Here is an 18,829-nt window from a genome sequence, read left to right on the forward strand (position 1 = left end):
CCCTTGTCCCAGGTCTCCATGTTTTTGACTCTCCATGTGGGCTTTTGTCTTCTGCCCCCATCAAATGTAGTTTAGAACCCTCCTCACTAGGTTAGCTATAGTAAAAAAGAAGAATGATCAGAAACACAGATGAGCACAATATGTTGGGGAAGAGTCAACACAGCTTTTGTAAAGGGAAATCACATCTCGCCAATCATTAGAATTCTTTGAGGGGGTCAATAAATGTATGGACAAGGGTGATCCAGTGGTTTTAGTGTACTTGGACTTTCAGAAAGCCTTTGACAAGGTCCCTCACTAAAGGCTCTTAAGGAAACTAGGTAGTCATAGGATAGGAGAGAAGGTCCTCTCATGGATCAGTAATTGGTTAAAAGATAGGAAACGCAGAGTAGGAATAAATGATCAGTTTTCAGAAGGGGGAGAGGTCCCGAAGGATCTGTACTGGGACCAGTGCTTTTCAACATAGGGTGACCAGACAGCAAGTGTGAAAAATCTGGGCCTGAAATATCGGGACTGTCCGTATAAAATCGGGACATCTGGTCACTCTATTTCAACATAGTACATAAGACAATAAGAATGGCCATACTGGGTCCAACCAATAGTCCATCTAGCCCAGTATCCTGTCTTCCCACAATGGCCAGTGTGACAAGCTTCAGGAACAAAATAGGTAATCATCAAACGTTCTGGAAAAAGTGGTACATAGTGTGATGGCAAAGCTTGCAGATGGTAGAAAATTACTCAAAATAGTTAATCCGAAAGCTGACTGTGAAGAATTACAAAGGGATCTCACAAAACTGGGTGACTGGGTAACAAAATGACAAATGAAATTCTGCACATTGGAAAATCTCAACTATACATACAAAATAATGGGGTCTAAATTAGCTATTACCACTCTCAAGGAAGAGATCTTGGAGACATTGTACTGCGTTCTCTGAAAACATCTGCTCAATCTGTAACGGCAGTCAGAAAAGCTAACCATGTTAGGAACCATTAGGAAAGGAGTAGCTGATTAGACAGAAAATATCATCCTGCCTCTATGTGAAGCCATGGTAGGCTTGAATACTGCATGTGGCTCTGGTCACCCCATCTCAAAAATGATGTATTACAATTGGAAAAGGTTCAGATAGGGGCAACAAAAATGATTAGGGATATGGAACAGCTTCCATACAAGGAGAAATTAGAAAGACGGGGACTGTTCAGCTTTGAACAGCTGTCAACCTGTTGAACTCATTGCCAGGGGATGTTGTATGTTCAAAAAAGAATAAGATAAGTTTATGGAGGATAGCTCCATCAATGGCTATTAGCCAAGATGGTCAGGGATGCAACCCCATGCTCTGCCAGAAGCTGGGACTGGATGACAGGGGATGATCACTTGATAAATTTCCCTGTTCTGTTCATTCACTCTGAAGCATCTGGCACTGACCACTGTCAGAAGACAGGAAACTGGGATAGGCGGACCATTAGTCTGACCCGGTATGGCCATTCTTATGCTCTTATGAGTGTCTTGATTAGTGTTGCATTTCACATACTGCCAGCAATAATACTTCAAATTACATTCTACAACTTGCTGGTGTGTATTCTTAACTTTATAGGGTTTTAAACCATCTACTTCTGTTTCATAAAAGAATGTAGTTCTTTGTGGATCTAATGTCTGTAAGTCTAATTCAGAGTCCAAATCTCACTCATTTTCTCTAGTTTCCCATTTGTATAGTTTCAGTACTCCTGAGTTCTGGCATCTTTTCTTACCTTTATTTCATGGGCTATTTGCATCACTGTCCTTTTAGATGTTTAATTACTTGGGAGTCTCCTGTATTCTAGCTCATCTCCTGCCTCGGTCTGGATCCTTACTCAATATTAGTTTGTTTTCAGTGGCCTCTAATCCCTGCCATGTTGACCATTTTCTTTATTTTTTGCATTCATTCCTGCATCACCAACTTTATTATCAAAATCCCTGAGGCTAGTGTTATACCACTGGCTTAGAAGCTTTATTGGAAATTGGGGGGGATGGCAGTCTGTCACCTCTGGAAGCCAGTGCAATATTTTTGCTAATTTCCTCTTTTAGAGAATGAAACTCAGGTTTTGGGGGATTTGACTTCATATCTGTAAACTTCACCAGCTTCTCACAGCTCTCATTGAAATGATCCACCTGCAATCTACTACTGCTTGTGATTAGTTCATTGATATATGATGCAACGTGGCTGTTCTCCCTAATTAGCCAGAGCACTTATTTCTGGCTGATTAAACTAGTAGATTCAATGCTATTATAAACCATGTTACAGATAGGACACATGCTGTTATAATACCCTTAGAATTCCTTTGCCATGGTTTAACTATTTCTTTCTCAGGTGAAAGTACATACACTTGGGCTACCTACTGCTATACGGTATTCTCAGGTGCAATTCTGAATCTTTGCAGGAAGGCCGTGCCTAAACTTTACTAGAACATGAGGGATAGAACTCCATGTACTAAATTAAGATTAATTGCTTGGTAAATTGTTCTGGTCTGCTTTCTTTGTATGTATGTGTGCATAAATTGACCTTTCACAGTGTTCCAACCATCCTAAGATTTCAGTCATTCTTCCTTTGGATGGATGTCCAATAACTTGTTCACTCCTCTATATTCTGATTCTTTCTCTTTGGCCTCTGTAGTAAATACCCTGCTTCTAATAGCCCCCACAGTGAAGCTTACATCTCAAAGTTGCGAAACATGGGGAACAGAACTCCAGAAACACAGGTCTTTACCCCTTAAGACAGAGAACTCTTCCTTGCACCTACCTGTCAGTATTATTAAGGCTTATCTCTTCTTTGTGAACCGGTAGGTAAAGAATGAGATAACTAAGCTCCTGAAGTCTTGATTTTCCCCCCTTCCTGCAATCAAGTAAAGGGCAGTGTTGCCACTTACACATTAGGTAGTATATTGCACCAATAGATTTTTGGTGTTGTGAAACCGCAGTGGTAAGCACATCAAAATACCTGAAATAAATTGTAAGGAGTAGCCTATGTCAGTTTAGTGGAGAAATAGTTTTAAGGTGTTTGGTTATTATTGTTAAATCATCTCCTATCCCTAGGTCCTGATAAATAACTTACACTTCACTTTGAGGATACAGTATTACCAGCTGGGTGCATTTCCCTAATGATGAATCATTTCTTCCTCACTTTTGGTGCAGGGGCATGTGTCCTGAAACTGACCTGCTTGCTTTCTATTTTCCAGCTTTCCTCTTAGTATCTCTTCACCTTCTCTTTCTATATATTCAACATCTAGAAATGTCTATCTCAGTTCTGGTTTTGTATCTAGAGCTGAACTTCCTCAAGGCTTGGGGGCAAAGAGATAGTGGACAGTGGTAGTTCAGGATGATAACCATATACTTACCTAACTCTTTATCACTCCTATGAAGTATGGCAGTAGAAAGAAGAGCCTACCACACCATCTTTCAGAGCTCCATTTTTTTTCTTCATTGTTTTAATCCTCCACTCCCATGGCATGTTCGTTATCCTTCTGGCTAAGCTGGACAGGATTTAATTCTTCAGCACCCATCAGGACTACTAATTTGGCACTAAGGGCTGTGAGTAGTTTAGGAGAACTACATCTACAGCACTTCAAGCTCCAGCCAACCCATCAAGTGAGACCCTTAAAAACAAAAGCATCTCCTGAATAAATGTCCAGGATATTGCCATTAGGATGACCCCGATCAATAACCCCTTCTTTTAATTGAAGCATGAAATTTGTAGTCTTTATTTGGTGCTGCATTTTGCCTTTATTTTTTTAAACAATGATTTTTCAACTTGTGACTTTCCAAAAGTGTATTATTAGCAATAAATATTGGGAGATACTTTTCAGTTTTCTCTTTTAGTTTGACACTGTTCTCCTAGAGGTAACTTTACTTGAGAGGTTTTCCAGTTCAGAGTGTGTGCAATCTGAATTTTGAAGAATTTTCCATGGTTTAATTTTTTTATTAAGATGGAATAGGATATGAAAGTAGAATATGAAATTGACCTCTGCACACTCTTCGCCATCCTATAAACTTACCTATGTCCCTTTTTATTTGAGAATGAAATGGATTAGATGGGTATAACAGGAAGGTTGGAGACAGCCATCAGTCTGTGCTAAACCTGTGTTCTTTTTATTAATCAACAGTTTGCCTGTAAAATTGCTTATTTTAAGTTGATCTCTGAAAATAGGAGCAATTTTTTAAAAGAAGTCTGTCTACAGTTTCTTTTAACTCAACTTAAAATGATTATCACAGTTTTTCCTGTTAAAATATTCCCTATAACAAAATGCCACAAGACACCCCAAGCTACTTTAGGCAGCTTATTATGTGGTTCACTTCAAAGTTGTGACACTGTGGCTTGAAGTCTTTTTCATTTTGGTTCTTAGCTTGGACAGCATTGAATTCAGAGTGGAAAAAGCATTTGAAGCTATGAAACTGCTCAAAATAAGTTTTTCTGTGTGAATCTTGTGGCATAATAGCATTTGATTAAGCTTTCTTTTCTATGAGGTCCAGAGGTTTTTTTGCTTAGTTTCTTCAAAGATATATTTGCACATTACACCTGCTGCTGATATTGTTTCTGGTAGAGTCAAAATCTCTTGTTTCTGGTAGCGTGTCAAGATCTCCTGTAGTCAATGTTGTAAATCTTTTGAGCTAGTTCTTGGGGGAACAGTGACCTACTTGGGATCTTTGCCATCTATTTCCAGCTCTTGGCTTCCACTAGAAGAGATTATGAGAAGATCCAAGAGGAACTGACTCGTCTTCAAATTGAAAATGAAGCTGCAAAAGATGAGGTGAAAGAGGTTCTTCAGGCCCTGGAGGAATTAGCTGTCAATTATGACCAGAAATCACAAGAAGTGGAGGACAAGACCCGAGCCAATGAACAGCTAGCTGATGAACTGTCACAGAAAACAGTAGGAGCATTGCTGGTTATTCCTCTATCTGATGTCTGTTTTTTACATGCAGTTTATCTTTGTCAAAAAGACTGATTTTTAGGAAGATGTAAAAGTTTTTGGGGCATCCCAGATATCCACTAGTCTGCACCAATTTATAAATCTTTTATTAATATTCTAGTCAAGTGTATTACTAGTTGCTGTTGCTAAAAACTGAAGTTGAGAAGCCATTAGAAGGCCAACATTTTCCAAGAGTTACCTCTTGTATCGCCCATCTTGAAGAATAAAATTGTGGTAGACTCTGATACTATTATGTGGTAATTGTTGGCAGATACTTGCATACAACACTTAAAATATAATGGTAATTTGTAGGAGCAAAGCACGATAGTAATGTTCTTTCTAATGACTAGACTTTCTTCTCAGCAGCTGTTAGCTGTCTCCTCTCTTTGTTCTTCCAATATTCCGGTATGTAGATCAACTTTGTCACTACAATATCTCAGCCTCACTCACTAAGGGTATATCTAAGCTTCAGGCTGGCAGTGTAAATTCCAGCACAAGGAAACATACCCACGCTAGCTCTGATTGAGGGACCTGTGCTCTATGAATATAGTCAGTGTTGGGAGTGGCGGGATGGGCTAGCTGCCCAAGAGCAATCCTATGCCAGATGCTAGGCATGTACTTAGGGCAGCTAACCCCTCCTACCACTCACCTTGCTGCAGCTAAGCTCTCTTTTTACGGTTCTAGCTTGATTGGAGCTAGCATGGGTATGTTGCTTCAAGCTGAAATTTACCCAGTTAGAAGTGTAGGTCTACCCTAAAACCTGCCAAGTTGGTGAAAATCTCCCTCCTTCACCCCTCTCCCTTCAAGGAGGTTGGAATAATCTGCATCTTGACAAGCCCCACCAGAGTGTAACATAAATGTTTCTTTTCCCTGACTTCTCTGGCTGCAGTAGAGAAAACACAGGCATTGGGGATGATGTAAGAGTGCCAATATTTACAAGAACATTTTGTATGCATTCATTTCTTCTCCCATGACACACACCTTAGCTTCTTGGATGTGATCAAACCACATCACCCACTATTTCCTAGTCTACAAGAGCTTCAAATCTAGATTTGGTTTAAATACCCAAAGGGTTAGGCAGGATAGACTCTGGAGCACATGTGAGTCACGTCTATTTGGGTCATTGTCAGGTTCTGATTTCCATTATTTTGTAACTGATACCAACAATATTGATTTCATATTGGTAATGTTTTTAACATTATATTAGCAATTTTCATTTTACTGTGCTATTTGCTAAAAGGCATACTGGCTGTCTGCTGAGGGCCCTGGTGATGAGGACAGGCAGTTAGATAGAAGGCATTACTATACAAACACTAGAAAGATGTAGATGTTGGTGTGTTTAATATGTAACTTGGATGTCAGACTCTAAGTGAATTCTGCAAAAGGAAGAATAAAATAAATAATCCTGTAGCCTGAAAGCCATAACTGAACAGCCTGTACCCATGGAATGGCACTGAAACAAGGGAAAATGAAAAGTGAGGTCACAAGTATACCTCTATCAAAAGAGAGACATAAAAACAACCATTTAAAGACAACCTTTTAAATGCTGAAATAGGAAAACTGACTCCTGTGGGTTTGTTCTGCTCAGAGTATGAACTGTCGGGTTTCTGAACTATAGTTGCTGCCCTGTATAAAGGGAAAATCACTAGACAGGTTTGTAATTTCATCTCTTAAATCTTTTCCAGACGGCTTTGACAGCCACCCAACGAGAGCTGGGTCAGTTGCAAGAACTCAGCAATCATCAGAAAAAGAGAGCTACAGAGATCTTGAACTTACTGCTTAAAGATCTGGGAGAGATTGGAGGAATCATTGGTACCAATGACGTTAAAACAGTAAGGCAGATCTTGTATTGCTTTTTTCAAAAGAATATGAAGATGTAGTTCTGAGGATGGGTGGTTTGGGTATTTACAACCTTTGGGTACCCCAACCTTTCACCTCTGTAGTCTGATATTTAAATCCTCCTTGGATCACAAATTAAAATAATTTTGTTTTGGTCTTAGTGGATGTTTTTCTAGGTCATAAAACCACCATGCAGCTTATGCAATCTATTGTGATGGGTGCGCTCTGTTCTTGAGAAGTCAAGGATTTGTATTAGCACCTGTTCAGCAGATCAGGACGGAGTCCTGTGAGGAGAAACATTTGTGGCTTACCATTTAAACACTGGCTGAATTTAGAAATTTCACAAATTTTCAGGGAAATCAAAGTATTGGTGACAAACTCAAGTCTGTCAATTTCCAGCATTGGTGAATTTTTCTGATTACCCAATAAATGTCAGCCTTGCTGTAGCATATGCCTGACTATAGCCAATGTAGGAGAGGAAACTAATTAATGGTTAATTAATGGTTTCTTCTTCTGTGAAATAACAAAGTGGAAAATAAACTAATGCTATTGACACAGTAGAACCCTGGGTGTGGAAATGATTCTGGAGATACCTGAAATCTTCAGCCACTCAGTGCTTTGAAATTTACATGCTGACTGGCTCCTCTGAATACAGACAGCTGGCCACGTTCTTCAAGGTTCTCACTTCTCCCACTGTAAATAAAGGAAATTCCAACCATTGGAAATAGTATTTTAATGGCCATTGGCTAAACCTGTGCATCTGTTTAAACAAACTATTCACTGTAGGTCATGTACACATTTTCTTTACGCTGTTGGCCATGTCACTTTTTTCTTTTGAAACTAAATGTTCTGTCTAGTTGCTAGACCCTTCCGGCAAGTTTACATGAGACAGATCTATTTCTAAGCAGTGTTCCGTGTTGTCTTTTTAGTGTACTAACTTTCTCCTCTTTGCTTCACTTGGAATATTGGAGCTGGCATCTTACTTTTTAGACTCTTTCCCCGTACTTCAAGGATAAAAAACAGTATGTGCCTCTGGATACCCTGGCCATGATATACTGTACCCCTTGGACTTGATCCTGAGAGTTGTTGTGCACCTGCTTCTCTCTCACTGAGGTCAATGGGATTTGCAAGTGCTCAGTTCCTCTCTGATTATTTATCTGGCAATGTGTTTCTTATGAAACATCCTGCATCATTATTTCCTGGAGTATGAACTGTTCATTTAAGAGGTGCTAGAAGGCATGTTTGGGTATGGGAGGGAGAAAAAATCCATGCTTGCTGAGGAATTCCGGGCTCAATGAACGGTGAGAAAATTGGGCACCTGGAATTCTGAAGTGAGCTGTAGCTCACGAAAGCTTATGCTCAAATAAATTTGTTAGTCTCTAAGGTGCCACAAGTCTTCCTTTTCTTTTTGTGGAATTCTGCTGTTATCATTGGATTCCACAGGTTCTGAATGTTCCTCAGTGTATTAGTTGATATTAAAATATCTGATAATTCTGGAAATCTAGCTGTTGCAATCTCAAAATAAGCAATATTTAAATAAACTGTCATGCCATTTCAGTTTTCAGCTGATCCAAATAGCCAGTAAATCTAGGGCTGATATAAGACTACAGGGAGCTCTGTCCAAATTAATGTGATCTGATTTGGAAGTTCTTTTTAACCATTTTTTTTCCAGTAGCACAAGAGTGAATCTTGCATAAGATGTTACAGCAACCCCTGGTGGCCATGTAATTGTATATGAAATTATATTAAAGGGTACAGTACTTGAAAATGGATGCTTACCATTTAGTGGAGGCTGTGTACTAATTAAGAATCCAGGGCTTTACAGGTCGGTTTTCAATGTAAACAAGTAACAATTGAGGGTGCTTTATAATGTCGCTTTAAAAAGGGAGGTTCATGGCCAGTCCAGCGGCATAGGAAAACTCTTCTGCAATGTGTCACTGCAATTAAGGCAAGTGTTCTAAATTATTCCCACTTTTAATGTTGAATCAGTGGTTATAATCTGAGCAGGAAGACTTAATTTTTGGCCTTTGTCTGACTTTTATCCATGAAGTTTCTGAGAAGTTGAGTGATACGATGTTTTGGAATGTAAATGGAAAAAAATCCGAGCTGGTATACCCAGGACTTGTGAGTTCTGCTGTGTATTACTGAGATTTCCCTAGCTCTAGACAACTGGTTCATTAGTAGAAAGTTTTCTACATTGGCTGTTTTCTTTTATAAGCCTGTATTAAGCAATGCAACTCTTTGTGTGTTTAGTTAGCAGATGTGAATGGGGTAATTGAGGAGGAGTTCACTATGGCACGGCTGTACATCAGTAAGATGAAGTCTGAAGTGAAATCTCTGGTGAACCGCAGCAAGCAGCTGGAGAGTGCCCAGATAGACTCCAACAGGAAGATGAATGCCAGTGAGAGGGAACTTGCAGCCTGCCAGCTTCTCATCTCACAAGTATGCCTCTTTCCTCTTCCTCCTCCTCTTTTTGGCATAAGTCTTACTGATTTACCCTCTTCTTCACTGAAATTTCCTGCCTCCACCCCCACCTTCTTAAATATGCTACTTCTCAGTGATGAGAGCATGCCTGCTTGGCTGTAGATTTCTGTCGCCCTCATACTGTAAAGTACAGCTTATACACACATGCTGAAGAAACAACTTTATTTCTGCAACTCTATACCTTTAACACTGTGCCCTTAACTTAAAAAATGACATGCAAATGAAATTAACAAATATCCAGCTCATTCGTAAAAAATGCCGGGAGAGGCATTCATTCCATTAGCAGATCTACAGTATGGTATATGAAATGATACTGTTAAAACTATGGAGAATAGTACCATATAATTCTGAACAGCAGGGTTTCCTGGTGGCTGTTGTGTGACCAGAAAAAGAGCTTGGAGGATTCCCTTCTGGGTCAGACTTTTTGTGATCCTAAAGGGGAAAAAGGAAAGGAAATGTGCTGAATACCAGCTACTGCCAATATGGTGGGGTTTTGTTGATTCCACATGGTCATCTCCATGTTCCCTGATTGTGGGGAGGGATTGTGAGGCCACCACTTGTAATTTGCTGGCACTTAGTCTGAAAAAACTGGAGTTTATCATTAAAATATAAGTAGGGACAGGCCCAGTTTTGCAGTTGCTGTGGCTCTCCAAGCCATTGAACTTGCTGTAGATCTTGATAAGGAAAGGCAGAAGTTGTAACATGCTTCTAAATGTTCCAGAAAGACGTGAGACCAATTTGTAACTGGATAGATCATTTGTTCAGAAATGTGAAATGAACCATGCATATGAATGATCTGATCCCAGGGCTTTTTTTTAATCAATGAAATTCTATACCGGAGTCTGGTAATACTTAACAGTTACATAGCACTTTTCATGTTCAAAGCACTTAACAAATGTTACCTAATTATTCCCCTCAACACCCCTGTAAAGATAGAGAATCTGATGAAAATGGTTAAGTGACTTGCCAGAGGCCATTGAATGAGGCAGGATCAGAAGTGGGAGTGGAACTCAATACTGTGCTGAGAGTAAAAATATCTCTGTTTTGGCATTTGAATGCTTTTAGTGCTGTGTGGAAACCAACCAGATTAATTCTTCAAGCCTGTGAACTTTTTTCTTGTCATTCTGGGAGCCCTGTGAATAAGACCATGCTGAGGCTCTATCTGTATTTAAGCCTAGAAGGAAACTTAGTAACAGTTAACAGAGGTTTGGACTGTTAAATTGAGCCCTTAAAATTGAGTCTCTCTGCCATGTGTTGCTCTAATTCCCCACATTGGGGAATGAGTATTCCAAACACTTCTTGTCAAACTTAGAAATCTAGCAGACTGTCACCATGATAGATGTGGAATTTGACGTGTACTTTTCATTGAGAACTCACTCCTGAGAGGTGCTGAACTTTTTCAACTCCCATAAAGGTTAGGAGGTACTTGGCACCTTTCAAGCTTTTGCCCTTAACGCGGAAATATAATGTGAACTCAAAAATCTAGACCTCTTCTTCATACTGTGGCAGGTCTTCTTAAAATGAAATGATCTCATCAGTAGAACTGTAATAGCTCCCACACAGGCCCCTCTTAACTCAGAAATTAGGAATAGAATTTGTTTCAAAATAAAATATATTTTGTTCTTTTTACTTTTGAAATGTGAGCTGCTATTTTTATTAATTAAAGTGACCTTTCTTGTTTAAAGACGTGCTAACAAAAAATAGGAGCAAATGATCAGTGTTGCTATTGACCAACACATCTGGTTTCCTAGCAGTACAGCTTGAGATGCCCAGGAAGCCACTCAATTATATATTCCATCCTAATGTTAAGTGAATTTGACTTTAAAATATTGCTGCAGTTTGATAACAAGCTGGTCCTGCATTCCATATGGTACTGTGGAAATCCCTGTCATGCTGCATCGTGTTAACCACAGGCCACAAAGAATTAAGATTGTGTTGGTGTTACATCTATCTTAGATCCTGTACAGCACGTGCTCCTAGTAGGTAGCTCTGGATGCAGAGAGCTTTCACACGTCCCTAATCTTTATAGGAAGAAAGCACCTGGTTTTCTAAATTACAAACTTTACCAGTTATATCTGCTCACTGTTCACTTTTTTAAAGCATGAAGCAAAGATCAAGTCCCTTACAGATTACATGCAAAATATGGAACAGAAGAGAAGGCACCTAGAAGAGTCACAAGACTCGCTTAATGAAGAGCTGGCCAAGTTGCGTGCTCAAGGTACTGTACTGAAAATAGGGTAATTAATTGTGGGGGGCCTCTAGTCAGAGACTTTTTGCCTCTACAGGCTAGAAAATTGAGTTCTGTCCAACGGGCACATTCTCAACCTTCTGGGGGTCCTGCATGTTGTTGTGGCTTTCCTTGCAAATAATGGTTGCCCCTGCCCACCTGCCATTAATTCCTCCCATTACTAGAAGGATGACGTGGCTGAGCCAGATTGGATAGTCGGGATTTTAATTTGTTTGCCTAATCCTAGGCATTGCTCAGGGTCTCTTTGAAGCAAAAGCAAACTCTGAAGAGGCGACATGGATGTTACTATTGGGAAGCCTGAATGTGAAAACTTGACAACAAATGATTTCCTCCATCCTCCTAATAAATTGTCCTGCATGCTTAGTATTCAGTCCTAGGACAGTACAGCTCAGTCACTGTCACACAGTTCAGTGACTTGCAGTACACACTGTGCTTGTTATGAAAGCTAAGCCACAGCAGCCTAGTTCATGCAGTGGAAACGGCATCAGGCCCTCCATGGTACTGTAATGTTCTTGGAGTTCAGTCCAGCTGGAATAATCCCCCTAGTTGCTGACCCATACAAGCCCTGTGGGTTGCCTGCTTACAACTGGGGAGACTGCTCACTGTTTGATCCTGGGTGAAATGTTCCTTTCCTAGCTGCTATGTTACATCCTTCAAATACATGGGCTTGATTTTATGGATTGCAAATTAGGTTTTTGTGACAACATATGCAAAATTTATTGAAAGAGCAATTCTCTCTAGTGTCCTTAAGCCTCTGTAGCACACACTGCCACAATGGGTCCTGATTTCCACCATACACCTGCCAACCAGAACATCACCCCATATTCCTTGTTGGGGGTCCTTTCGGACTCCAGGAGCAGCAGGCTGTATCAGAGAATTCATTATTTAACATTCTGGCAAGTTTTGGCTCCACCTTCAGGCTTCCCCATCTATTCCTAGGGGTAAGTGTGGCATCAGATGCTTTGGATCCTCTGAAAAGGTAGAAGAAAAGGATGGAAGTCACCATGGCCTAAGGAGAATGGGAAGGGTCACAAGTAAACATCAGGATGCTGGGAACGGGGAGGAGTTGTAGGCATATGGAGGGGGTATGACCTGGTGATGGATGGGTTATCCACATGTCACTTCACATAGAGCCCTGCATAGCCATATGTGAGTCTTTTTCAACAAATGACTGTTAGTGTGCCCATTTATTTTGTTACCATTAAAAACATATCAGAGATGGGTAATATGTGATATTCCTGAAGTGAGCGCAGAAGTTCTCTGTCTGCTTCTGGAAAGAAAAAGCTGTTGTAGTGATTTTTTTTTTTAATGGTCTCAGATTCAGTGTGTTGAGTAAGTCTCTGGTTAACTCTTAACTTTTTTTTTTTTTTTTTAAACTATTAACAGAAAAAATGCATGAAGTCAGCTTCCAGGATAAAGAGAAGGAGCATCTGACCCTGCTTCAGGATGCAGAAGAAATGAAGGTAGCATTGCAGGCCACAATTATAGATTGTTTCTCACCAAGAACACTTGTCAAATTGACAGTTAGGTCCAAATTCTGCTTTCGGATGCACACATGATGCCCAATAATTTTTAACCAACTTTTATAATCTATCAGAGCCATAAACTTCCATTAGGAAACCTATGTGCCACGTAGGAGTGATTTTCCCAATTTGAAAGGGAAGAGTTTGATAATGTTAAGCCACTTAAGTAAAGCTGGGGTGTACATTATAGCCAAAATATCGGAGGTGGATGGTTTGGAAGTTGAGCTAACTTCAAAAGATGAAAAGATTCAGTTGAAAGATTTGTACAAATTTAATTTAAAAGGTTTTAGTAAATCCACTTCTTCATTTGAACCCAGGAAAGAAATTCAGTGCCTAATATGTTTTAGAGTGGTAGCTGTGCTAGTCTGTATCTGCAAAAAATAATGAGGAACCCTTGTGGCACCTTTGAGACTAACAAATTTATCTGGGCATAAGCTTTTGTGGGTTAGTACCCACTTCATCAGTTGCATGGAGTGAAAATACAGGAGCAGGTATAAATACATGAAAGGATTGGGGTTGCTTTACCAAGTATGAGGTCAGTCTAACAAGATAAATCAATTAACAGCAGGATACTAAGGGAAGAAAAAATAACTTTTGAAGTGGTAAGAGAGTGGCCCATTACAGACAGTTGACAAGAAGGTGTAAGTAACAGTAGGGAGAAATTAGTATTGGGGAAATTTAAGTTTAGGTTTTGTAATGACCCAACCACTCCCAGTCTCTATTCAGGCCTAATCTGATGGTATCCACTTTGGAAATTAATTCCAGTTCTGCAGCTTCACATTGGAGCAAATGTGGTTGTATCTTAGAGCTTGGCTGTAGACAATGGACCGTATGATGTGGTCTGGATGAAAACTGGAGGCATGTAGATAAGTACAGAGGTCAGTAGGTTTCTGGTATAGGGTGGTGTTTATGTGACCATCGCTTATTAGCACTGTAGTGTCTAGGAAGTGGACCTCTTGTGTGGATTGGTCCAGGCTGAGGTTGATGGTAGGGTGGAAATCATTGAAATCTTGGTGGAATTCCTCAAGGGCCTCCTTCCCATGGGTCCAGATGATGATGTCATCAGTGTAGCACAAGTAGAGTAGGGGCGTTAGGGGATGAGAGCTGAGGAAGCGTTGTTCTAAGTCAGCCATAAAAATGTTGGCATACTGTGGGGCCATGGGGGTACCCATAGCAGTCCCACTGACCTTGAAGGTATAAATTGTCTCCAGATGTGAAATAGTTGTGAACGAAGTTCAGCCACCAGGTTTGCCGTGACGTTATCAGGAATACTGTTCCTGACAGTTTGTAGTCCATCTTTGTGTGGAATGTTCGTGTAGAGAGCTTCTACATCCATAGTGGCCAGGATGGTGTTTTCTGGAAGATCAGCAAAGGATTGTAGTTTCCTCAGGAAGTCAGTGGTGTCTCGAAGATAGCTGGGAGTGCTGGTAGCGTAGGGCCTGAGGAGAGAGTCCACATAGCCAGATAATCCTTCTGTCAGGGTGCCAATGCCTGAGATGATGGGGCGTCCAGGATTCCCAGGCTTATGGATTTTGAGTAGCAGGTAGACTACCCCGGTTGGAGCTGTAAGGGTGTGTCAGTGTAGATTTGTTCCTGTGTTTCTTTAGGGAGTTTCTTGACCAGATGGTGTAGTTTCTTTTGGTAATCCTCAGTGGAGTCAGAGGGTAATGGCCTGTAGAATGTGATGTCAGAGAGTAAAAAGAAAAGGAGTACTAGTGACACTTTAGAGACTAACCAATTTATTAGAGCATAAGCTTTCGTGAGCTACAACTCACTTCATCGGATGCATCCGATGAAGTGAGCTGTAGCTCACGAAAGCTTATGCTCTAATAAATTGGTTAGTCTCTAAGGTGCCACTAGTACTCCTTTTCTTTTTGCGAATACAGACTAACACTGCTGCTACTCTGAAACATGTCAGAGAGTGTTGTCTAGCAGCCTCTTGTTCATATTCCGACATAGTCGTGATGACTACAGCACCTCCTTTGTTAGACTGACCTCACACTTGGTAAAGCAACCCCCATCCTTTCATGTATTTATACCTCCTCCTGTATTTTCACTCCATGCATCTGATGAAGTGGGTTCTAACCCACGAAAGGGTATGCCCAAATAAATTTGTTAGTCTCTAAGGTGCCACAATGCCTAATATAGCACCTGTAATTGGAAATGGTTTCCTTACCTACACGCACACAAAAATGAGCCTAATTCACCTCTGCATTACTTCAGTTTAATACCAGTGGAAATCTATTGAAGTAAATTAGTTAAGTGGTGAATCAGGCCTTGTGGATCAATGTGGTTTTTATACTGGAATTTAATAAGAAAAGGCCAGATCATATATAAACAATTGCCCAATCATCTGGAAAGAATGTTGAGTACCTCCTCCTCAGAATGACCTAATGAATTGTAAAGCCAAAACACATTTTCTGATATTTATCCTTCCTGTTTGCAAGTAGAATGCAAGGAGGAAATATTAAGCAATAATGTAGAGAACTGGTACTTTTTTTTGATGAGGATTACAGTTTGTGTGAAGTGGGGGGAAAATCCTGTATTTAACAGGGATAGTAACTGATCTTCAAGAATTTGACCTCTGATTCAAAAACCTAAATTAATGATTAAATTAAATAGCCATGAAGAATTATTCCATGGCTGGTGTGAGGAAAAAAGTCCTATGTAACATCAAGGCAAAAATAGAGAGAATAAAAATGTAGCTTTCCAAAGTACTTGAAATATCTTTAGCTTCAGGAGTTCAGCAGTAGTGTCATGGGTAAGCTGCTTTTTTCCCCCCTTTGGGTGTTCTTCATCTGCACAACTACAGCGGTAAAAAGATTTTCCTGGTAAACAGATGGGTACGATGGTATAGAAGAGGGCAGGAGCAGCTGTAATTCTTGGGGTATGCTTAGTAACACACACCTGGCATCTTCCTGTACATGTTCCTTTCAAAGCCACAGAAAAAGAAATCAGGGCTTCCCCACGTAAGACAGCTGCATTGTCATGAATCAGGCACTTGGTGCAAGAGATGGTACCACTGTCTATGTAAATCAGTATATTGAGTAATGTTCTACTGTGATTTAGTTTTTAAACTAAAACTATAGGTTTGACTTAGCTCGTATGTACAGAAAAGAAAGGATTAGGCATTAGTAAAAGCAGGTAAACTATTGAAATACACTGTTTCTGTTTTTCAAACTGCAGAAAGCACTGGAGCAACAGATGGAGAGTCACAGGGAAGCCCACCAGAAACAGCTGTCCAGGCTACGAGATGAGATTGAAGAGAAGCAGAAAATCATTGATGAAATCCGAGAGTATGCTTGCTCATTGTTTTCCTGTCATTTAGCCCTTTTCTATACTGTTCTAATGACATTGTAAGATTGTTCTTCCATCCAAACCTATGTATCTGAAGAGTTCTACTAGCACTAGCTGGCCTTAGAAACCAGCATGTACAGGTACCTATATAACTATTCTGTACTGATTTGAAGATAAAGGGACAGAAAAGTATAGAATATTATGGATTAAACTGTCCTTTTCCTTATTTTATATCTACTTCAATAAAAAGAATTGTGGAGGGGAGGAAGAAAGACAGAATAATGTTATGCCTAAAGGCTTATAGATGATAGAAATAGTGGATGAGAACAAATTGGAAAAATAAAGACTCTGAACACCTGTTATGGTCACTGGTCTTGCCACAGCCTTTCTGGTTCTTCAAACAACTACTAGCCAGTAAACTCCAGCTGCTTCCTGTTACAGTACTTGGGGTGTTTTTTCTTGGCATCACCAGTTTCATTATATATTGGTTAATGAAGTACCCCGAAAACATACTGAAGCCACGTCTGTACTTCTAGGGCATAATTCTGCACTGGAATTCTCTCTCAGTAGAATTATGATGTAAAGTACAGTGCGGGGCACTGTGGTTCTTACTGCTATATCCTTGGTTCTGTAAATAATTAAATCTGTCTCATCCCAATGTAATGCTCATATTTTCCACTGCATTTATAAAAGGGATGAGGCACGATAATAGGAGAATGAGAAATGTGAAAACAGAAAAGTTTTGGAAGTACAGGTTGTGCCCTTGAGGTATAAAAAGAGTATGTGGAGGGAGGGGACAAGAGATGTTTGTATGTTTTTGTTTCCCCCAGATATTTAAATTAAGGCTTTTACTCCAGTTAATGATCCTTCATGGTTAGTGTAAATACAAGAATTTTTCAGCGGAACTGCAGGTTCATTCTCTGTGGGTAACTCTGTTCTGGATGTGAAGGTTTCTCTAAGTGTTTTACCTACAATGGTCTGTATCAAGCTGGATAGGTTTCTCCCCTTCTCATTTCAGTATGAACCAGAAGCTGCAATTGGAACAAGAGAAATTGAGCTCCGATTATGATAAATTGAAAATAGAGGATCAGGAAAGAGAAATGAAACTGGAAAAGCTCATGTAAGTTTGCAGTCTCCTTCTCTGATCTCTTTAAGCTTTGTTTCTTGTATATTGTCATACTTATGGGCTAGCTGCACCTCTGATCCCTTTCTGATCTCTTTGAGTGCACCTGCTCAGGTGATAGGCCTTATCTGTCTTGGGGTGAAATCACACAATTCTTCCATTCTTAGATTGTTACCCTTTGTATACCAGCCGCTTAGAGGGGAAGGATGGTACAGTGGTTAGGACACTGGCCTAGGATTTGGGGGCATGAGTTCAGTTCCCTGTTCTGCCAACAGACTTCTTGTGTGACCTTGGGCAAGTCACTTTGCCTGTCTTGCCTCATTTGCCCATCTGTAAAATGTGGATAATAGCACTTGCCTATTTCCCAGAAGTGTTGTGAGGATAAATACACTAAAGACTGAGGTGCTTGGATACTATGGGAATGGAGAAGGCCGTATAGATACCACAGAAGATGGAATATCACTCAGCAGATCCAGCTGGGTTTCAGGGACAAGTGACATAGCCCTGGTCTACACTGGGGCTAGCTGAATAGCGTAGCTGAAGTCGGCGTATCTTAGGTTGACTTACCTGGCCGTGAGGATGGTGGCGAGTTGACCACTGCCGCTCCCCCATCGACTCCGCTTCCGCCTCTTGCGAGCTGGAGTTCCGGAGTTGATGGGAAGCGTGTTCGGGGATCGATTTATCGCGACTAGACGAGACACGATAAATCGATCCCCGATAGATCGATCACTACCCACCGATCTGGCGGGTAGTGAAGACCTGCCCCTAGTGACCAGCAACCTTCTTAAAACAAAGCATTTTTAACAATTGGATCAAAACATTAGAGAAAAGTGGATTTTAAGTCAACAACATGTAAACATGTCTATCTTACCTAAAGTATTACCATCCCATAATGGAAACTGAGGCAGCCTAGCTTCTTCAGACACCTGTGCAGTCTGAGTGTATCTGTCTGGTTTCCCCCTTTACACCTTCAGGAGAGTCCTTTTTAACCCTACAAGGATTATTTGTTCTCTAGGAGGCTACTTCAAGTCTTGGCCAGCTTTGAACCATCCTGGTCAGACCAGTTCTGTAGGTTGTCCAGGACCATGCCAGAGTCACCAGAGCTAATATTTATGGTGTTGTCCCTTAACAACTCTTAAGTGGAAGCTGACCATCTTGAGCCATGTCTTCCTTCTTGCCCAACTCATCCCAGATTGTCTTCTAGTGAGAAGTATTTACACCAACATACCCATACAGAAGACACCATCCCAATAACCAGGCTAACCTACAAATTACAGGGCACATCATATTGGTTATGTCATGGTTATTTTTTGTTTTGGTATATTCCAGAATAAGCTTTTCAGAGCTCGGTTTTGTTACCTTGTGCAAGGAGATAAACTG

The 18,829-nt window shown here is 40.4% G+C and overlaps 1 protein-coding gene across 4 annotated transcripts in view; it reads left to right on the forward strand.

The window, feature by feature from the left end:
• Positions 1-18,829, forward strand: part of KIF5C (kinesin family member 5C) — a 143,459-nt gene that overhangs the window by 82,243 nt on the left and 42,387 nt on the right. For all 4 annotated transcript variants that reach the window (XM_037912495.2, XM_037912496.2, XM_037912497.2 and 1 more), the window contains exons 14-20: positions 4,690-4,896; positions 6,621-6,767; positions 9,028-9,216; positions 11,359-11,476; positions 12,893-12,969; positions 16,216-16,325; positions 17,345-17,446. In XM_037912495.2, coding sequence (XP_037768423.1) covers positions 4,690-4,896; positions 6,621-6,767; positions 9,028-9,216; positions 11,359-11,476; positions 12,893-12,969; positions 16,216-16,325; positions 17,345-17,446 — 950 coding nt within the window. The remainder of the gene's footprint in view (positions 1-4,689; positions 4,897-6,620; positions 6,768-9,027; positions 9,217-11,358; positions 11,477-12,892; positions 12,970-16,215; positions 16,326-17,344; positions 17,447-18,829) is intronic.

This window comes from Chelonia mydas, chromosome 11 (genome assembly GCF_015237465.2).
Source record: "Chelonia mydas isolate rCheMyd1 chromosome 11, rCheMyd1.pri.v2, whole genome shotgun sequence".
NCBI lineage: Eukaryota > Metazoa > Chordata > Testudines > Cheloniidae > Chelonia > Chelonia mydas.